Below are 22,606 nucleotides of genomic sequence, written 5' to 3'. Positions count from 1 at the left end.
CTGTTCACACAGGAATTTCCATTTTTGGGTAGGGAATAAATGCCATATTTTAACAATATGGTATCATTTTTGTAGATCTTAGTTGATCCGAAGTGATCAGGCAACGAGGAACCGATTCAGAGCATAATGCAAGAAAACAAAGGAGGCCACTATTATGCATTCTCCTCCCTTTATGTCTTTAACTGTAGGCCTCAGGGGTACCTATCATCGTCACCCACAGACTGATGGTTTGGGTCGAACTGCTCCGCCCTTGGTGAGTAATACATTGCTGCGCCTATTTCTTTTTCTTGTGAGGCCCAGCTAAAATTTGATAAATATAGTCGTGAAAAAAGAAACATTTTTCCATCATAAACGAAAATGTTTGCGTGGTTACAGAAAAGCAGACTGAAAGAGCATTTAGTCATGATTTTTTGTGTGTGTGGCGGCGACAGTCCTTGCCATTAATTAGCCAGTACACAAATTGCCATCAGCAAGTCATCATCCTTACACAAGCCTAAGGGCAGTGTTATGTCACGGTCAGAGATGATAGGGGTAGCTCGTGAGACCACCACAACATATAGTGCCCTTTTATTTTAAGCACATGAGTGCAAATGGATAGGGTCATGCTTCCAGCACCGAAAGGGAGGGCAACGATATATAGATGAAAGCGAGAAAACACCAAGGAATAATCGTGTTGTTTAATTGGCGTACGTTATAGGCGTTGTCCGTATTGCCGCCATTTGCATCTCTCATGGTGGACAATGCAGAGGTCTCTCTTCCATTATCTTAGAAAAATGTTCCCCGTGAGAGGAAAGTTAGAGCTATTAGATGTTCCATAGTTCAGTTTTCGTGGAGACATGCAAACATAGAGCTTCTGTCACTTCCATTAAACGACCTTTTTTTCTCAATTTTTGTGCTATGTGGCAGTTTATATCTATCATTTGTTTATTGTAGAATTGCAATTGTATAATGCCCAATAGGACCATAGCTGATTTGTTTAGTTCTTGCACTTCCCGGATAAAATTTCAGGTCAGTTGACTTGACCCTACTGCTGATACACTAGATCCTCCTCTGATGTTATAGATGACCGCAAATCCACCCACTGTGTGTGGGTGAGAGTGAGAGATAACCCCTAAAGCATTTGCATAATGTGTGTCCTGATTACGGAGAGCAAGGAATAAAATCCTTCCGAGTGCCTTTTAATTCGCGAATTTGCGTCCCACATCGATGGAGGATAATGTACTTTACAATTGTGGGCAAGCATTTGCTTACTGCAATGATAAGAACCCACTGATGATTGTGCGTAGGAAACACACGCATGAAACAAATTTTAACATACATAGGGGCTGTTTGCTGCATACTAGTTCAACAAGCTCATCATCTAAAAAACGGCCTAGAAATGCATATATTATCAGCATCTAAAAAAATATAGTGCAACAGAGAGACCAGGAAATAGGAAGGCTGAAATTTCACAGAAACAGTTCTCAATCCCACGGGGACTTCAGGGTAGACCCAGAAAGGAAGCATCGAATTATTTGTCGACGCTATTGAAGGAAATCCAGAAAGAAAGCTGGTATCGCCATCGTATCACCTGTGGACAACCCATGAAATCTTCTGAAAAAAATGAGGTCCCATCAGCATCGATCCTCCAAGGGGGGCAGGGAGCTAGCCTGGTAGCCTCTCTCAACATGTATCCATCCATCCAGCTGCGGTCATGGTGGCCATACGGGGTTGTAATCAATCTCTTCTGGTGGCTGAAAGGGCAGCGGCCCCTCTGCTCACACAAAGGGAGGTGTGGACGGTGGGTAAATTCAAAGGTACACCCAAGAGGAGGCGTTTTTCGGGTGAAAAGGGGAAAAAACTAGTTTTCCAAATGGCAGACAGTTCTGAAAACAATTGTACATTGGACATGCGTATGTTTGAGTACTTTATTGCATCTCCTGTCTGAAAACAAATTTAATGCTTAAAATAACTTTTATCGAGAAAGCATTAAACATACCTTTTGGATCATCGGTTATTTTCGTCCAAGGTGCATCGATGATATTTTTTGCATGAAAGTTCACAAGGATATAGAAGAAACGAATATAAAAGACCCTTTGTGAGTTGTACGGAGAACATTATCAAGAAGAATAATATTTCAGCAGAATTTGCAAGCTTATAGTTAATTTCTACGTACTGCGTTTCAATAAATACCGACTTCATTGAAATTTAGGAGCCAAAAATATGTTGTCATTTGACAGCTACAAAGAAATAAGAAATGGGAGGAACGCCAAGGGGACACCTCTCAAGTCACACCTCCCATATAGTGACACCTTGTATATATGGACTAGGCCTACATTTCAAGTGTCTTTCTATAGATGATATGGTGTATCAACCCCATGGTTGTCCTCTTTATATATTTTTTCTACTAAACTCTGTGACATAATTAATTAAATTCATCTGAAGAGGACCGTAGGTGTTTGAGTGGTTGAGATTTGTTTTGAAGATAGCCAGTATCTTATTGCACTGTAGCACAACTTGACATGTATCCTTGATGAGTAGTGCTGAATACTCCATATATTAGTGCTACAAGCTGTCAACCTCCTCTCAGCACTTGGAAAATAATACAAATGGTCATACAAAATCAAGAAGCTTTAACAGCACTAAAACATAAAAATATATGCCCTGCTACAAAATTTTGAATGGAAATTCAACCTCGACGAAGACAAGTCAAGGGCAGGATATGTTTTGTTGGAGGAGTGGGGAAGCATTTCTTTCTCAGCCCCTTCTAAAGTTGGAGATGGACATCCTTTTGCCTCGCCCCACCAGCCCCCTATTAAATCCTGGATTGAGTGAGGGAGCGTCCTTCACACAATCCTACCTACAAGAAAAAACGGGACCTTGCTGGCCGGCGACTTGATTGGACGAGATGGAAGCAACAGGTCTACAAGCGCCAATCGTCTGAAAGGAACATATATTCAAGAAGAGGGAAAAAGCGTGATTTTATAGTATTAGAGATCTGTGCAGCAGCAGGGACCTAGCTGTAAGCACCATTCTTCGCCATGATTAAATTAGCTGAACTACATACTTCATAACCACAGAACTAAAACCCCTCCATTATAGGTCTTGTTCAAATCTTCTATCAATAGAAATAGCAGACCTACTCCTAATAATTATGGTTGCGTGCATCAATCCATGTAGAGACCGGAAGTTATCCTCATTTTCAGAAGAAAAAAATCTACTGACAACAATTATAAAAGAGATAGAGAAAATGCTTTTCTTCCGTGCATGGGAGGTCCGGTGCAGGTTTGTGCCGTCGATTTGCTGCTTTAAGATTCATGCCACACCGTGTCGCCAAGTTTTGTCGAGTTTTCAGTTCCGTCCCACAGATTGAAATGCAATGAAACCGAATAAAACAGTGCACATGGCCTTCTGCTTACGGAAGAATCGCGGGGTTCTAAAAAGATATGGCTATTCTAAGTAGTACCGAAGCAAAATTACATATTAATGTCTCTTCATCATACAACTAATGATCTGTAACCTGCCCCGGAGAAACACCTAGCCTTCTCCATGACCTTGCCCATGCTGTTACCTTTTTTTCTTTGGCTAGGAAAGCAAGGTGAGCAAAGGATTTTAACATATCCACAAGGAGATGACCCAGACGAGCTATAGCTAGTTTTGGTACAACTTCAGTTGTGCAAGAAAGGTATACCTAAAACTAAAAGTATTTCTAGAAATGAGCTTTCGACTCAGAAGCAGTACCCCAACATGAGTAATACAGCGGGTAGTACACGCCACACTTTGTACATACATACACCTAAACTTTAGGTATGGCAACAAAAACGAAGATGTCAAAAGTGATCATTTTTGCCATTTTCTTATTTTTATTTTGCATCAAGTTCTTTGAAAGAAGTTCCTTATAAATCAAATCATGGTGTGGAAACCTCAAGGTGCATCCACATCTGGTCCCATTTATCTATCTCTGAAAGGAAGAAGGGGACACATCTTACCCAAGGCCAAGGGAAGGGACAACCCAGTGTACTAAAATTGAACTGAAAAATCAAAACATTTATGAAAATAATGATAGAGACTACAAATGGCTGAAGGCTACATTTTTTCCAAATTGTGCACAGGTAAGTGATGAGGCCCCTTAGGTAACATAAGTAAATGAGACAAAGCTATCGAATATGAGCCAATTATTTCATCACACAGAAAAAAGAAGGATAGAATGAATATCACAACAGCACTCCATATATCCTCTATATATTGCTGAAAACCAGAAGCAATAGGTTAGAGCATCTCCAGCTGTTGGGGCTCCCCAGGCTGAAATCCGGCGCTATTTAGCGCCGGATGGATGAAATTTTTGGCCTGGGGAGGCCCATTTTCCCAGCGGCGAGTCCAGGATGGATGAAAACTTTTGACAAAAAATGGCGAATTCAGACAAAACAAGGCGAAACTCGTTCAAGCATAAGCGAAATTGAAATTTAAAGATATTTAACTTATATAGGCGAGTTCGTACATATATAGGCCGAATTCATGCATATATTTAAATTCGGCCAGATGGAAACATAAACTAAAAGTAATAACGGCCTTCTACATGCCGAAATGGTGGTAGAAGGCCGTGTAGTCGCCGCCGTCATCGTCGTCGCTCGAGTTGCTAGCGTCCTCGGGCGGCGGCGCCTCGTACCAGCGGCTAGAACCCTGGACAGGGTCGCCGGCGCATGGCGGCGTCGGCCGGTAGAGGTCGTCGTCGCTGCTCTCCTCGAGCTTGATCAGCTCGACGGGCTTGGGCGCGATGTTCGTTGCAGCGGTGTGGCGGCGCGGACGGCGCGTTGACGCGCGGCAACCAGGTCCAGCAGGCGACGCTGCTGCTCCGACTCCTACTGCTCCCAGTACAACGCGGTGTCAATGGGGAGCGCGTTGTCGGCGGGGACCAGGTCGTTGAGCGACCTGGCGATCGCCTCCGCCACCACGGCGTCCTCGACGCGCTTGGCCTCCTCCTCGGCGAGCTAGTTCGCGGCGGTGGCCGTGGCCTCCTTCTTGGACGACTTCCTCTTGCGCCTGCGCGAGGGAGAGGAAGGTTGCTCGCGGATGACGAGGGCGTCGCTGCTGCGCCCTCTGGTCGGCGGTGGAGACGCCCGCTCCTTCTTGACGAAGACCGGTGTCGACGGCGGAGGCGCCGATCCGCCGGACCTGGACGCGGACCTCGACCCAGACAAGGAGGAGGACGGCACCATCCTCCTCGGCGTCCAGGAGCTACCTTGCCAGCGCGACACGGTAGCCGCCACCGGCGGCGGCATCCCCAGGACGGGGGAGTTCTCACCCTCGATGTGCGCGAGCACATTCTCGAGGGTGCGGCCAGGCGCACTCCACCAGCGGCGGCGGCTGGCGGCGTTGTTCCTAGCGGGAGGGGGAGGAGGCCCGTCGTACTGGGCGAGTTCACGTTCGTACCTCTGTCGGGAGAACTGCGTCCACGCCTCGTAGTTGTCCGGCCAGAAGCGCTCCTCCGCGCGCTGCTCGCCACTGAGAGTGACGAGCTCCGCGTCGATCTCCGCCTCCAGGGCGGCGTGACCCGTCGGCGGCGGCGGGATCGGAACGCCGCCCGCGCTGAGTCGCCATCCTCCGGGCGCGCGGAAATCCAGCGGCGCAGGGTAGCCCGCCGCATGCAGGAGCCGCCTCTCCCATTGGTCGAGAGAGCGGAGGCCGAACCATTGTTCGCCGCGCCGTCGTTCACCATTGTGATGGTCGCGCTCTCGCTCGAGATTGGGGAAGATTGGAGAACAGGGAGACGACGTGGTGAACAGGGAGATGACAAAAGTGATCATTTTTGCCATTTTCTTATTTTTATTTTGCATCAAGTTCTTTGAAAGAAGTTCCTTAAATCAAATCATGGTGTGGAATCTCAAGGTGCATCCACAGCTGACCCCACTTATATATCTCTGAAAGGAAGAAGGGGACACATCTTACCCGAGACCAAGGGAAGGGACAGCCCAGTGTACTAAAATTGAACTGAAAAATCAAAACACTTATGAAAATAATGATAGAAACTACAAATGGCTGAAGGCTATATTTTTTTAGATTGTGCAAAGATAAGTGATGAGGCCCCTTAGGTACTCTATATATCCTCTATTGCTGAAAACCAGAAGCAACAGGTTAGCCCTACCCTATTCCCCACTCTATTAATCTAAGCCACAAACTAAGCCTCCATTAATCTTGCTCTCATCATTCCAACCACTCTTTCTTTTTTCCTTCCTCTCTGGAGGATACACCCTCTAATCCTCCACTTAGGGCATCTCCAACGGGGCAGACCCAAATGCAAAAAATCGTCCGTTTGGGTCTTTTCGGACAAAACCTGCTCCCAACGGGGGCACCCATACCCAAAAAGCCAGCAATTATTGTCCGGCTCGACCCAAAGCTGGCGCAAAATTGGGAGGCTTTTGCGTGGCCACGGACGCTCGGGCGTGTCCTCGCGTGTCCCTTTCTGTCCGTCTGTGTCCGGATGAACCCCACTTGCAGCCACACATCCCAACTCTTTCTCTCTCCTCCTGCTTTCTCCTCTATCTTCATCCCCTTTCTCCAACTTTTGCCCAGCCGTCGACGGATTGTGGCTCGCCGGAGGAACTGCGCCGTCGCCCATCGCATGGACTCCGCTGTCGCCGCCTCCTTTTTTTTAATCACTACCGGAGGTCGCTGCGGCTGAAACGAGCGCCGCTCGCGCCGCGCTCGCGCCCGCCGCCGCGGCCGCCGCCGGCGAGCTCTACCCGCGCCTCGCACGCACGGCACGGAGGTGGCCCGCGCCGCGCCTCGCCGCACGGAGGCGGCCGTCGGCCGCGAGCTCCGCCCGCGCTGCTGCGGGGCCGGGCCGCCCCGCGCCTTGGGCTGCGAGGCTGCGCGTCGCGTCGACGCCGCCCCGTGTCGCGCGGTCCCGGCCCTCGCCGCCGCGGAGCCGGCCCCGGCCGCCGCCCGCTCCCCGTGGCCGCCGCGCGTCTCAGCCGGCGCGGATCCCGGCCCCGCTGCCCCGCCGCCGCCCGCCTCGCCGCGCGCTGGCGGCTCCGGCGCGGAGCCCCGCCGCGGCCGCCTGCCGCCGCCCAGCTCTCCCGTGGCCGCCGCCCACCTCGCCGCGGCTGCCGGCTCGGCGCGGAGCCCCGCCTCGCTGCCCCGCCGCCGCCCACTCTCCCGTGGCCGCCCGCGCCTCGCCGCGCTGCCGGCTCGGCGCGGAGCCCCGCCGTGCTCCCGCCGCCGCCCGGCCGCATCGCGCCCGCCCGCTTCCGGTACATGCGAGCTCATCGGCACGCGGTGGCGAGGGCATGCTCGGGCGCTGCGTCGGCCGTGCGCCGGGCCCTCGTCCTCTAATACACTAGCTTGCCCCACGGCGAGCTCGTCGGCGGCGCCGTGCCCGCCTGCGCACCAAGGACGACGGGCGGGCGAGCTAGGCGGGAAGGGCGAGAACGCCGGGGCTGGAGCTCTCCTCGACGCGACTAGAGTACTAGTACTATTTGGGTCTTCTGTGCGCGTTGGGGAGTACTACTCGAAACCGGACACCGCGGAGCATCCGCGTGTCCGGTAGACGACCCAAACGGACAAAATAGACGTCCGTTTAGGTCTTTGCGTTGGAGATGCCCTTAATCCCCATTAATTAGTTCACTAACAATTAAGGCCAACGCACTTTTCTCCTCCTCTCCTCTCCTCCCTCCGCTGCTTTGCTTGCTTGCCACACCTGCCTTCTCCCTACAGCTGTCAGGCTTGTCACCCCGCCGCGCGCTGCACCGGCAAGGACTCAAGTCGCCGTACGCGCCGGCCCGCGTGATGTCTACCGCCGGCGAGGCCGGCACAGGGTCTGGGCGCGCGGCGCGGCTGCCGCGGTGGACGCGGCAGGAGATACTGGTGCTGATCGAGGGGAAGCGGGTGGTGGAGGTGCGCGGGCGCGGCAGGGGCAGAGGAGGAGGAGGAGCGGCCGCAGCGGAGCCGACCAAGTGGGCGGCGGTGGCGGAGTACTGCCGGCGGCACGGCGTGGAGCGGGGCCCCGTGCAGTGCCGGAAGCGGTGGAGCAACCTCGCCGGCGACTACAAGAAGATCAGGGAGTGGGAGCGCTCGCTGCCGGCGTCCAAGGACCAGGTCTCCTTCTGGGCCATGCGCAACGACGCGCGCCGGGAGAGGAGGCTCCCGGGCTTCTTCGACCGCGAGGTGTACGACATCATCGAGGGCCGCGGCGCCGGCGGCGGGGGTGTCCGCGACGGTGGCGTTAATGCGGCCGTGGTGCACGCGGAGGAGGGTGGCGAGGAGAAGGTGGTGTTCGACGGTGGCCGCGCGTCGGCCGCCTTGGACCACGGGCTGTTTTCATCGTCATCGTCGTCTGAGGAGGACGACGAGGAAGTGTCCGCGTCCGTGTCGGTACCGGTACCGGCGCCTGCGCCACCGATGGCTCCGCCTCCTCCGTCTCCATCGCCGGCGCCCGCGGTGGTGGCCGTGCCGGTAACAGGTGAGCGTGCTGTTCCCCGCCCTTCTTGCATGCGAAGCATGTGTACTTTTTGATGGTGCAGTTGAGCTATTGGTTTGTTGCTGATTCTTGGCGGTAAAAGCGTGGGCTTGATCGGTAGTACTAGTCCTGCAATTTGGTCATGGAACTGGACCTTTTATTCCTGGGTGAATTGAGTTTTGGTGCACGATAAGATGCATTTTCACAAGAATGTTTGTTCGATTGTTTGGCTGAAATAGTTTTTTGCTTCCTGTGGTGATGGTTGCAGAGAAGAAGACCGAGGCACCTAGGCAAGAGACCTCAGAGCAAGGTAGAGAGAATTCGTCATTAACTGGTTTTTTTTTTTTTTACATTTACCTATATAAGAAAACTTGATTGTGTTAGGAGTACAATGGTTTCCACACTTTTGTTGTCAAGTATCCAACCGGCTTCGTTCTGGATTTGTTTCCTCATATGCATGATCCTTTTTACTGTTTCATTGAGTTTTGATCGGCCAAAAATTACTGAACATGTTTTTTAAAACGTGTCTCACTCAGACTTCCCAAAATCAGAAATCGTATTGAACTCGTCATAAAAATGCAGCCACTGTTAGATGATACACTTGATTTCCAATATGTGAACCGATTCGTTTAACAAGGATCTTGAAATCTTGGTCTATCTTCAGTTGACAACTATACAAGCACAGACTCTATAGTAGACTCACCTAAGACTAAGAAATGATAGCCTTAAACTGAATTGATTAAAAAAAAGATAACCAGTTTTTCATGAAAGTATTCAGGCCTAAATAGAATCAAGATCTACCAAGTTTGAGGTGTTCACGGAAGTATGTCAGTCTTAGAAAGCACAAATTCAGAATCACTGGCAACTAGTAATGCCAGTTTCAGGCTGCACAGAATTCCAGTCATTAAATCATATTCTGGTCGGTCCACCTGGACTATGGATTTTGAAAATTGACCACTCTCTTTTTCTATTCAAGTCATGCTACTCGGTATCAGCCTATTCACATCACTGTCATTACCTTACTCTATTCATTTGGCGATAAAAATACTCAACTAACCAGTTCCTCGTTAGTTTATTCAGAAAAGGTTATAACTCTTCTCATAAACCTGAGATTGACTTTATCAGAAAACAAGAGTTATGCTAGTTTATTTAAGAAAGACGTTGGAGTTCCCTTCGATTGGACTCTATTATTTGTCCAAAATCACAGACATACAACAACCAGCCCGAGGAAAACAGCTAACGGTCTAAATTTCGAACAGCAGGAACATCCAAAGGCAAGCAACAAGAACAAATTACTGATGACCCACCACCAATGCAGAGTGGGCAGAAGAGGCAGCGCAGCGATGACGCCATGGGACCAGGAGAAGCCACTGACCTGCAGGGCCAGCTTATTGAGATTCTAGACCGGAGCAGCCGGATGGTGGCGGCGCAGCTGGAGGCGCAGAACATCAACTGCCAACTGGATAGGGAGCAGAGGAAGGACCAAGTGAGCGGCTTACTCAGTGTTCTTGGTAAGGTGGCTGATGCGCTCTACAGAATCGCTGATAAGATGTAATCATCGCTGTAAATGTCTTGAGGAAAGTAAATAATTACTGCAAATAAGAAGGAAAATAGCATAAAATTATAAGAATGTACAGATTGATATAGAGTGTTTTGGCATTCAATTTTCTTGTAGACTGGTTCTGAAAGTTAGTCAGGAACCTGGACGAGATGTACTATTTTCCTCGAGGGAGATGCAAGACCCAAATATTGTGTATTCTGGTGACTCTAGGTTCTGGACAGGAATGTTGGACTGTGGGAAGGCTCTGTTCCTCTTCAAGTTGGTCCCTGAATGCACAATGAGCCTATAAAAACACTGTTATTCGTCCCCAGAATACATAAGAGAAGCAAAAGCTGGTTCAGCAATTAGCATACTCAGCTTATTAATAGAACATTTTGAAAAAAATTAGATGCAGCATAAACCACAGCTCCCACTATTAAGAAATTCAAACATAAATTGATTATAAATTACACCGTGATTAACATCCAGTCAGCTCCGATCACAAAACCAAGAATAGGTACAATAAAGTATCCCCTAAACACAGGTAGCATCATCAGGAACCTTAAAAACTTGTAAATTTCTTAAACATACATCGACAGGGGGCTCCAGAAACATCAGCTTTACTCATCATCTGCCCTACTTGACCTGTAACGGCGGGAGTTCATCTTGGCGTTGGTCTGTATCAGTGGTGGTGGTGATGCCTTAGGATCATCTTCATCCATCTCACACTGATCGGTTCCATCAGAGGCTACTGCTGCTGGAGTAATGAGAGATGAATTTGCATCACTGGATTTGGGGCCTTCATCCACCACCATGGCATCAACTGGCTTCTTCCGAGGGATGAATGTTACGGAGCTAGGAATCTCAACAGGTGTCTCAGGCTGCAGCTTGCTGGGATCTGATCTGCCTAACAGATTGTGCAAATCTGCAAGCGCTCTACGGTTAGATTCATCAGTAGTCTCCGGTGTGTCCAGAGTGTAACGTGTGTACTTTGCAGGGTTCCTAACATAGTCAGGAATCCCAGCAGACTGAGATGAAGTGGAGGAGTTGTCCTTTGAAGTTACCATATCCATGGACTGAGGAACCATGGGAGAATCTTCATCATGCTCAGAAAGCTCCACTGCTTGATCTTTCACATCAGCATTAAACCTGACACGTTTCCTTGGTTTTGAATCGCCTTGCTCCTCCTTCCTCTTCAGTATAGGCTTCACCCCAGTATCCTGAGTTTGCATTGCTTGCATCCCGACAGTCGGGCACTCCTTTGCTTGAGTTGTCAAATGAGGGCTACCTTTAACAGAACCATTGTCTTCTCTGAGTCTCGCAGATGCTGCACCGAGATCTACACGTGGATCCTTGGATAAACCGCAGATCTCGTCAATGGCATCATCAAGGAGCTCAGGCACTACAGTATTGATGCTCATGTTGATGCCGTCATCCATGATTTCACTCATGTATACACGGTCTGCAGCATCCTCTCTACCAAATGCCGCTCTATCATATCTGTCCTCCTCTTCCTGAAAGATAGCACACCCAATCAGAACACATTAACAAAGTGCACAAAGAAGGTACGCCAAATACAAAAGTGGAAATACTTCATGAAGAATCAGACTTAAATAACGAAGTGCTTCATCAGGTCAATGTCATCTTAAGGCGACATCATTCAAAAGTTTGCTTCATGGTTTATCCAGTTTTAGTAAGTAGCCGAAGTATAATAGTAAAAGGGCTTAAAACTACTCCCCTTCGACCAGCTCCTCCTTCAATACCCCAAATCCTCTCTACAGTCAATGGTTCAACAGAAACTAGCAGAAAATGATGACAGGAATACCCCAAATCCTCTCTGCAGTCGAGTATGGCTAATAAACGAAGCCAGATCGGACATGGCTGTGTAATTCACGCCCTAATTTCTACGAACAACACATAATCGACTATGTAAATGGTCAAATCGAATAAAATGAGGAAGTTAATATTTTCTCACCTCCCGATCCAGAGTCGGGTCGAGGCCGATGGAAACCCTAACCTCCTCCTCCTCGTCCAGCTCCACCTTGGTACCGTCCTGACCCCTCCCTTCCTCCTCCTTATCATCTTCATCGTCTTCGGGGTCGTCCTCGAAGTCCTGCTTGGACCGCCGCCTCCGCCCGCGGAGGCACCCGTTGGCGTCGTAGAACGCGGAGGCGCAGGGCGTGTCGGCGCGGTCGGCCGCGGCGCCCTCCTCCTCCTCGTCCCGGGCCTCTGAAGGGCGCGCCCAGCGCTGGCGCTCGACCTCGCCGGCGGCGACGGACCAGGAAGCGGACGGGAAGGAGGAGCTCGGGACGTCGCCGAAGAGACGCGACCCGAAGAGCCGCTTCACCCGCTCCTCGAAGCCCTCCCCGGCCGCGCCACCGCCTCCCCCTCCGCCCCCCTCGGCCGCCATGGATCGGACGCGCCGCAGCGAACCAACCAGCTCTCCGGAAACTTCTCGAAGGTTCGTCGCGGGCCTGCTCGTGCGTGGTGGGTTTCAGATGGGGGTTTGCTTGCTTGGTGTCCGAGGGCTTGCAAGGTTTGAAGTCGAAGATGGCAATCGCGGTCGGTACTCCTTTTCCGATTAGGCTTGGGCTTTCGAGTCGGTAACGGGATAAGCTGGCCCATCAGGCGCACAGTTAGTGTGTCGGCCAAGAAAATCAAATGCTCCATAATTAAATAAACACTGCAACAAAAAAAAACTCATCCCCCCCTAAAAAAAAACTACTTCCGATCCATAAAAAGTGTCAGGGTTTTAGTTCAATTTTTTATAAATTTATATTAAAACGCCAACATTTTTATGTATCGGAGAAAGTAAACAATAATCTCAAAGAAAAAAGGTAGTATATATATATTGTTATAACAAGCTTGTTGTGTTTTTGTAAATAGAAACATAAAAATGCAACGGAAAAGCCTCAATCCACAAGGCGCTCCTTTAATGTATATGCATCCCCTTAACCTTCTCTCAAAGATGCCATATTTAAAGTTGCAAAAAAAGATAGGGACATTTATCAATATATACAAGAGCGCGAGGAGAACACGGTGAGGCATCGTGGCGTTTGGAGTGCCATTGTGCTTCCGCATCGCTTCAACTGAGACTAACTTTCTTTGAAAAGTGAAATTCGGGATACATCGTTCATATATGCATCCCTTTAGTTATTTATATGCCCAAGCCATTTAGTTCTGTAATTTACTTTCTGATAATCTTCGTGCTTGAAGTTACATATCTTTATATTATATAGTTGATTGTCTTGCTAAACATAAGTTTTTTTGGTGCACATAGATGAACCCTAGTTTATATAGATTTTGTATTTGAAAAACTAAATGCTAATTTTATTCTACATTTATTAAGTTTATTTTTAAAAGTTTTGAATCGCTTATTCACCCCTCTAGGTGATACATGTGTCCTTTTAGCCTTGTTTACCTAGAGCGATGGAGTAATTAAGTAATCACTTGATCAAAACATATAATTTTGGAAAGAGAGAAAATTCATGTCTAGGTTGTGAGATCGTATTCAGAGTTCTTAGTGGACTTCTTCTTTTGCGAAATTCAAAAAACACATGAATACAAAAACAAGTTGTATTATAATGTCATCCCACTGGCATTTTACATGATTGAGTTTGCATCAAATTTATTTGATCGTGTCGTCGAGAAAGTCCAACAAAGTCACACATCACCATATTTACAAAAATAAGGTCAAGAGAATCAACCATAAATATTTAATTCAATCCTACATATCGAACAACCCACACAAGAAAAGGAAAAAAAAAATCCTACGGGTTCTTAAGTGCATATTTGCTTTAATCGTATGCAGTATCCAACAATTTAAAGAATATTTCCCATGAAACCTCCTTGGTCTGTATGACTTGAAACCATATAAGCTTTTATTGTATATTTATTCCAGTTTTTTTGTTTCCAAGTTGGCATGATATTCTAATGAAATCTTTTTATTTAGTCCAACACTACAAGATTGTATGGCATATCACAATGGATATGTAAGACAAGCAACACAAAAGTGTCTTTGAAAGCTCTTTTTTCCTCGTGGATCAATTGTCATGTCGCCAAGCAAAGTAGGTACATATATTTGTGCAGTGGTAGATCACAGATCGGCACAAAAATATGTCATGGTAGGTGTGGCGGGTGATAACCCACAAGTATAGGGGTCATTTGTAGTACATTTTGAATAGAAAAGGTTGTCGAACACAGTCCAATTCAACTGAAGGTATTGGTTAGAAATTCAAAAAGTAAACGGTAAAAGATGAAAGGATTTGTATTTTCTGGTTATAATATGCAGGAAAGTAAATGACAAGTGAATGAAAATGCTAGTAAAGTAAATTGCAAGTAACCGGAATGATATTTTCAGAGAAAGCTCAATCCTCTCTCTTCGGTAAGAGGACAAGCTTGGTTGTATTCTTATATGAAATAAGCATTCCCGAGGACGGCATAGACTCATGGCATAAATATTTCTAGTGGGGCATGGTAAATATTTGTCAGGTTTTATTCTCATGGAGCCTAAAACAGGTGCAGCCACAAGCATCAGCAAATATTCTTTCAATCTCGCTCTTTTTAGTGTTTGATGACAACACAAGTATTTTCAAGTAATAACCAATTGAGCAACCGGCATATGCAAGATATAGATGAGCTCCCCCCTAGATGTGTGCATATACAGAGCTTTCCTTTGAATGCAAAAGCACACACACTAGAATCAACACTCCCCCTATATCTTGCAAACCATCATACAAAAGTAATAGCAACAATATGTATCACAGTCCTATATAGCACATGTATCATAAACGAAATAAGGACTAGGCTTGAGATAGAGATCATACCACACACATAGATAATCGATGTCACACATAAGGTGTTTACCACATACATAAATAATGTCCACAAACCAAATAGCATCTACGAACGGAGTTCAACCACACATAGCAAGTAACATAAGTTCACAACGAGAAGAATCAAAGAAAGCACGAGCTTGTGGCTCCCCCATGTAAATACCCAACGGTGATCACCCTAATAGATCTCACTCTCCCCCTTTGGCATCAAGGCACCAAACAGGGGACCATAGCAACTACACGTCCCAAGGGTCGGCGTTCGCCCAACCAGAAGGATATCCCGAGGAGGCGCCGGGGATGAAGGGAGTGTGATGAGGGGATTGTATCTCAAGACCATCATCCGAGAGAGGAATACCGTGGTGAGACAACCATTCGTACTCCGGAGTGATGTTCTCCTCAGTGTCGGGAGGGGAAACCGCCAAGTTGAGCTCCCTCATGATGTTCTTCTCGCGCACACGATACTTCTTCGCATCGAAATGTTGCTGATATTGGCGCTTATTGATGGTAGCGTTGAGACAAAAGACTTGTTGAATGCGGCGTGCAAGCTTCGAGACCCAACTTAGGTTCTTTTCCTCGACGGGAGGAGCATCCTCAATGGGAACAGAGTGAATCTTGATCCAGCGTCTTCACGTCATGTGGTATGAGATTGAGAGGAACGGAGTGCATGAGAGGTGTACCACGAAGAACAAGCCAAGTATCTTCAATGAGCTTCATGATGAAGGGGGGAAAGGCGGGTAGCTTCTTCTCCATCACACATGACCACATCTCATGGTAGATGTAGTCCATCACATCGAGCTTCTTACTGGTGCCTTGCTTGATGAGAGAGTTGTACATGAGATCCACTTCATAAGTGTGAAGCTCATCAAAGTTGCCACCCTTGGGTCCAATGGTCTCACGGTAAACTCTTAGCATGATGTCCCAAGTGGGAAGAAGATCTGCACTCTTGCCCGGAATGCCACATCCCTTGATGTAGAGAGGAGACAACACATCCTTAGTCATGGAAAAGGAGCAGTCGTGAGACCGCCAACCGTTCGAGTTCGCCTATGGAGAGTGAGGATACCCAAGAGCCTCACAAAAGCTTGCCAAGTTGGACTAAAGTTGCACTTCATTGGTCATCCACCTAAAAGTACGAGCTTCATCTTGTTGAAAGTGAATGGTGGCATAGAACTTCTTGATCATCTGAGTGTCAAAGTCCTTGTTGAGCATCATGATGGGAAAGAGCCCAAACTCTTGACACATAGCATAAGCCTCTCCAAAGTATTCTGAGGACAAGGACATCTTTGCAATAACAATGGAATGCTGAGTGACCACACCCTTCTTGAAATGAACATAGATCTCATAGTAAATGTCCTCTTGTGCCTTGCTATGGAAGTTCACATCCATAACTCGGGGGTTGCGAGGGCTGAGGTACGGATTTTGCTATCGCAGTTCCTTGTACTCTTGATAGATGTGCGGTCTATTTTATTTGCCACGGGCAGCGGTGGTTGATACCTTCGATCCAGATTACGGATTGTAGTATGATAAGCTTTTCCCTAGTAGACCTAGGTTTAATCGAACCTTGGGAAGCACTGCTAAAATGGTGTGAAGAAAACGCCTACAAAACTTGCTAGTTTATTTTATTTTATGTTTACCGGACCATTCTAGTTTACTTTTAAGGTGGTTGTGTTCAATGATGGAAATAGGCTGGGGTTAAGGTTTCTCCTGCATCTATGCATACATATATAATTGAAGTGCATATGTGTATCAAATAAAATAGAGATAAGAGATTTGTGAGTACCACATCCGTAAATACTCTTGCCCCTAAAGCCAGAGGTGACGAGAGCCTCTTGGTCCAACCATTGTCCTCACAGCCGCAAGGTCGGTAACGGGATAAGCTGGCCCATCAGGCGCAGAGTTAGTGGGTCGGCCAAGAAAATCAGATGCTCCATAATTAAATAAACACTGCAACAAAAAAAACTCATCCCCCTAAAAAAAACTACTTCCGATCCATAAAAAGTGTCAGGGTTTTAGTTCAATTTTTTATAAATTTATATTAAAACGCCAACATTTTTTATGTATCGGAGAAAGTAAACAATAATCTCAAAGAAAAAAGGTAGTATATATATATTGTTATAACAAGCTTGTTGTATTTTTGTAAATAGAAACATAAAAATGCAACGGAAAAGCCTCAATCCACAAGGCGCTCCTTTAAAGTATATGCTTCCCCTTAACCTTCTCTCAACAACGCCATATTTAAAGTTGCCAAAAAAGATAGGGACATTTATCAATATATACAAGAGAGCGAGGAGAACACGGTGAGGCATCGTGGCGTTTGGAATGCCATTGTGCTTCCGCATCGCTTCAACTGAGACTCGTATATTCATCCCTTCGGTTATTTATATACCCAAGCCATTTAGTTCTGTAATTTACTTTGTGATAATCTTCGTGCTTCAAGTTACATATCTTTATATCATATAGTTGATTTTCTTGCTAAACATAAGTTTTTTTTGGTGCACATAGATGAACCCTGGTTTATATAGATTTTGTGTTTGAAAACTAAATGCTAATTTTATTCTACATTTTCATTTTTAAAAGTTTTAAATCGCTTATTCACCCCTCTAGGCGATACGTGTGTCCTTTTAACCTTGTTTACCTAGAGCGATGGAGTAATTAAGTAATCACTTGATCAAAACATATAATTTTGGAAAGACGACAGAGAAATTTCATGTCTACGTTGTAAGATCGTATTCAGAATTCTTAGTGGACTTCTTCTTTTGCGAAATTCAAAAAACACATGAATACAAAAACAAGTTGTATTATAATGTCATCCCACTAGCATTTTACATGATTGAGTTTGCATCAAATTTATTTGATCGTGTCGTCGATGAAAGTATAGAGATGGTAAACCTAGAGGGGGGTGAATAGGTTTCTACAGATTTCAATTCTTTCTTTGCGATATTAGGCTTTGCGGAATATAAAGGTGAGCCTAATGCAAACTAGGTGAAGCAACCTATATGAGGATACAACTAACTAGAGCACGAAGGCTCTCACAGGCAGTTAAATCACAAGTAAGGAGTTCGGTTAGAGATAACCGATAGCACAACTGAGTTTGTATTTTATCGATAGGAACTATATCTTTGCTGTATTTATATTGTAAGTTGTATATTATTCTTCCTTCAAGCCCCCGAGTGTTTCGGTGATAGGTCCTTGTGTTGTGTATGCGAGGTATTAAACCAAAGCATCCAAGTTTTTACACTATATTTGCGGGTACTAGCCCCCGAGTATTTTGTCTTTAATTGCTATCTTGTAACTTCGTTTTATCTGGCGAGGTATTTGGTACCAAGGCGAGATAACTTTATCATTTAAGCCCATCTATATTGTAACTTCGAGGCGTAAGCCTCTGATCGTGTCGAAGAACAAATATATATTTCCACTAACTTTATTATATTGCAGCACCGCGAGCCCACCTCATTAAAAACCTTTCCCGGCCCCACTCGGTGCCCCGAAAAAGGAAAAGAGTGCGTCTGAAAACTCGCGGGCATTTCAATACATTGTATTTTTACAAAGGAAGACTATATTTCAGCCCTAGGCGTAAAAACACCTGAGCTGCGCCACGTTCCAGGGGTTTTTTCTCGGGAACCCCTGTCTTCTTGTCTTTGATCCTGTATGCTCCTCCTTCGATTACTTCCGTAACGACGTAAGGGCCCAGCCATGGTGACTCGAGCTTTTCAGTACTTTGCTGATTGAGTCGTAAGACCAAATCACCGACCTGGAAAGATCTTGGCCGCAATCGTCGACTGTGGTAGTTTTTCAGATCCTGCTGGTACTTGGTGACTCGTGAGAGTACTTCATCCCGAGCTTCATCGAGTGCATCCATATCGTCCTCCAGAGCTCTTCTTGAAGTTTCTTCGTCATACTCTGTGACTCTTGGGGAGTCATGCTCTATTTCGATCGGTAGTACTGCCTCAGCTCCGTGGACTAAAAAGAACGGAGTTTCTTGTGTCGCCGTATTTGGTGTTGTTCGAATACTCCAAAAACACTTGGCAGTTCTTCTGGCCAGGTGTGTCGAGCCTTTTCAAGTGGTCCTAGCAGGCGTTTTTTGATACCGTTGCAGATAATACCATTGGCTTTCTCGACTTGACCGTTGGTTTGCGGGTGCCCAACTGACGCGAAGTGCAATTTGATGCCTACTTCTGCGCAGTATGCTTTGAACTCCTTCGACGTAAAGTTACTACCATTGTCTGTGACGATGCTGTGAGGTACTCCAAATCGAAAAACGATGCCCTTCATGAATTTTATTGCTGATGCTGCATCTGGTGAGTTTATCGGCTTTGCCTCTATCCACTTGGTGAATTTATCGACAGCGACCAACATGTACTCGTATCCTCCTGGCGAAGCTTTGTGTAACTTTCCCACCATATCGAGACCCCACTTAGCAAAGGGCCAAGATAAGGGTATTGGCATCAATTCTGCTGCCGGAGAGTGGGGTTTCGCGGCAAATCTCTGACATGCGTCACAAGTTCGCACTATCTCCTTCGCGTCCTCAATTGCTGTCAACCAGTAGAATCCAGCTCGAAAAAATTTGGCTGCAATAGCTCGACTGCTTGCGTGGTGGCCACATATTCCTTCGTGTACGTCCTTCAGGATTGTTCTGCCTTCTTCGGGTGTAACGCACCTTTGTAACACACCCGAGATACTTCGCTTGTACAACTCCCCTTTGACCACCGTGAAAGCTTTGGATCGCCTAATAACTCGCCTTGCTTCAACTGGATCGTCGGGTATTGTCTTTCTTAGGATGTATGATATGTACGCCTGCATCCATGGGATTTGCACCATCAATACTAGATCATGTTCCTCTTCTTCTTCTTCCAATGTTTCTTTCGCAGCCTCCGAAGGTTTCTCGTTCTTCTCCTTCTTTGTTAATTTCTTCGACTTCGTGGATCTTTCGGTTATCTCTTCCCAGAATACACCTGGAGGAATTGCGAGGCACTGCGACCCGATGTTTTCAAGAACGTCGGCTTCATCATTGCTCAACCTACTGATATGGTTTACTTCGCATCCATCAAACAGCTTCTCCAGCTCATTATACATCTCTTTGTACGCCACCATGCTATCATTGACCGCATCACATTGGTTCATGACTTGCTGAGCCACCAATTGTGAGTCGCCAAATATTTTTAGTCGAGTTGCGCCGCAGGCTTTCGCCATCTTCATCCCATGTATAAGGGCTTCATATTCTGCCTCATTATTAGATGCGTTTGGGAACGTCATCCGCAGGACGTATTTCAATTTGTCGCCTTCAGGTGATATGAGTATCACCCCTGCTCCAGCTCCTTCTAACCTTTTGGACCCGTCGAAGTTCATAGTCCAGGTTCTCGATAAATCCGGAGGTCCTGTGTTTTGCAACTCCATCCACTCTGCGATGAAGTCTGGTAAAATTTGTGACTTTATTGCCTTTCTTTTTTCATACGTGATGTCCCGAGGAGAAAGTTCTATTCCCCAAAGGGAGACACGGCCTGTAGCTTCTGGATTATTGAGTATGTTGGATAAAGGCGCCTCGTTGACCACTATTATCGGATGCGCCGAAAAATAGTGCCGCAATTTTCTTGCGGTTGTGAATACTCCATATGCTAGCTTTTGGTACTGCGGGTACCTCTGTTTTGAAGGCGATAATACTTCACTAATGAAATATACTGGCCTCTGCACTCCGTGGAGTTTTCCTTCTTCTTCTCTTTCGACAACTAACGCCGTGCTGACCACCTGAGGTGTAGCCGCAATATATAATAGGAGCGGTTCCTTCTCTTTTGGCGCCACTAAAATTGGTGGTGTCGAAATTTTCCGTTTGAGGTCCTCGAAAGCCATGTCTGCATCTTCGTTCTACTGGAACTTCTCTCCTTGTTTGATTAAGGCGTAGAATGGTAGCGCCTTTTCTCCCAGCCTGGCGACGAATCTGCTTAAAGTTGCGACTCGCCCAGTTAACTGCTGTATTTCCTTCAACTCTCTCGCTGAAACTAGGAACCCGAGAAGTTCTCCTGCAGGGACGCCGAAAGAACATTTCGTCGGATTCAATTTGAGACAAAATTTGTCGAGGTTGTCGAAAGTTTCCTTCAAGTGCTCGATTAATGTTGCCCCCTTTTTTGATGTGATGACGACGTCGTCGATGTACACTTGTACATTTTTCCCAATCTGTGTTGCTAAGCATTTTTGCATCATCCGTTGATATGTTGCTCCCGCGTTTTTCAACCCGAAAGGCATTGTTTTGTAACAAAATACGCCATACGGTGTGATGAACGCTGTTTTGGCTTCGTCATCTTCTTTTAATCTGATCTGGTTGTATCCGGAATATGCGTCCGAGAAGGAAAGACGTTCACATCCTGCCGTGGAGTCGATAATTTGATCGATCCTTGGGAGGGGAAAGTGATCCTTTGGACAATGTTTATTGAGGCACGTAAAGTCGACACACATGCGAAGGACTTTCGTGTTTTTCTTCGGCACCATCATCGGGTTAGCTACCCAAGTGGCCTCGGTAGATATCTCTTTGATGAAACCAGCTTCTCTAAGTCGGTTAATTTCTCGACAAAGCATGGCTTTGCGGTTTGGTTCCGAAAAACGCCGCAACGGTTGTTTGATTGGTCTCGCTATTGGATCCAAGTTTAGGTGGTGCTCGGCAAGTTCCCTGGGTACTCCTGGCATGTCAGCTGGACACCATGCGAAGATTTTCCAGTGCTCACGGAGGAACTCGACGAGCGCGCTTTCCTATGCGAGGTCTATGTTTGTCGCGATGGATGTCGTTTTCTTCGGATCAGTTGGGTGGATCTGCACTTCCTTAGAATCTTTGGCGGTGTTGAAAGTTGATTCCTTGTTGGGCCTCCCTACGTCTGGCAGCACATCATAATCAGCTCATGAGCCTTGACGCTGCGTACTCGCCCGCATCCCGAAAGTTTCGATAGTCGATGAAAATCTTTGTCGCATTTATCGGCCGCCGCGAAGCTTCCTTTGACTTGTGATTGGTCCCTTAGGTCCAGGTAACCTCCAAAGCAAGTACGTGTAATGTGGTACCGCCATAAACCTGGCATACGCTGGTCGCCCCAACAAAGCGTGATACTGCGACGGGAAATCCACAACTTCGAATTCCAACCTTTCTATGCTGTAATTTTCTCGAGTCCCAAACTGAACGTCGAGATTGATCCTCCCCAGTGGGTAACTTGGCTTCTCTGGTGTGATGCCGTGGAAGCGTGTGTCAGTTGGTTTCAAATTTGCTAGGGAGATGTTCATCTTCCTTAGCGTATCTGCGTACATAAGGTTTAAACTGCTGCCGCCATCTATAAACACTCGAGATACGTCGAATCCCGCAATTACTGCCGGTAAGATAAGTGCTGATTGCCCCGGTCGAGGAACTTGCTGCGGGTGATCCGCTATTGTAAAGCCAATATCTTGCCCTGACCAATTTAGGTACTCAACCGTTGGTGGAGGCATCTTTTCTGCCATAAACACTTGCCGCGAGATTACCTTCTGAGCCCTATTAGATGGCCTAGCTTTTTGAATCATCGATACCGCACCATTATTGTTCGGATCAACATATGGAGGTGGTTGTGGTGCTGCCGCTATTCTGAGCTGGTGTCGATTTTCGTCCGTGATCGCGGGAGGAGGTGGCAGTGGATCTCACTCCTGGGCCCTTGGGGGTTTCTATTTTCTGCGTGAGCATTAGCCATCCCTGCGACCCGCAACATTGCTTGGAAATTGCGGCAGTTGATGACCCACAAGTATAGGGGGTGTATCGTAGTATCTTCGATAAGTAAGAATGTCGATCCCAACGAG

At 46.9% G+C, this 22,606-nt stretch overlaps 2 protein-coding genes across 3 annotated transcripts; one reads left to right on the top strand and one right to left on the bottom strand.

Annotated features, from left to right (window-relative positions):
* The first annotated feature begins 7,587 nt into the window (after positions 1–7,587).
* LOC124679145 (trihelix transcription factor ASR3-like) lies at positions 7,588–10,190 on the top strand. 2 transcript variants are annotated; one of them, XM_047214956.1, is made up of 3 exons: positions 7,588–8,437; positions 8,703–8,744; positions 9,697–10,190. In XM_047214956.1, exons 1-3 carry the CDS (start codon positions 7,765–7,767, stop codon positions 9,987–9,989), a joined length of 1,008 nt encoding a protein of 335 aa, XP_047070912.1. In that variant the 5' UTR covers positions 7,588–7,764; the 3' UTR covers positions 9,990–10,190. The 2 variants fall into 2 exon arrangements, with proteins under 2 accessions (XP_047070912.1, XP_047070911.1); XM_047214955.1 differs by having other exon boundaries at positions 9,694–10,190.
* Positions 10,191–10,410: 220 nt separating this feature from the next.
* On the bottom strand, positions 10,411–12,399 carry LOC124674247. The gene is made up of 2 exons (XM_047210286.1): positions 11,950–12,399; positions 10,411–11,488 (listed from the first exon to the last, which is right to left on the bottom strand). Exons 1-2 carry the CDS (start codon positions 12,382–12,384, stop codon positions 10,595–10,597), a joined length of 1,329 nt encoding a protein of 442 aa, XP_047066242.1. The 5' UTR covers positions 12,385–12,399; the 3' UTR covers positions 10,411–10,594.
* Positions 12,400–22,606: the final 10,207 nt, after the last annotated feature.

Source organism: Lolium rigidum, chromosome 7 (genome assembly GCF_022539505.1).
Source record: "Lolium rigidum isolate FL_2022 chromosome 7, APGP_CSIRO_Lrig_0.1, whole genome shotgun sequence".
Taxonomy (NCBI): Eukaryota; Viridiplantae; Streptophyta; class Magnoliopsida; order Poales; family Poaceae; genus Lolium; species Lolium rigidum.
The sequence above is the reverse complement of the archived record's forward strand: the minus strand, read 5'-3'. Positions and strand labels throughout refer to the sequence as shown.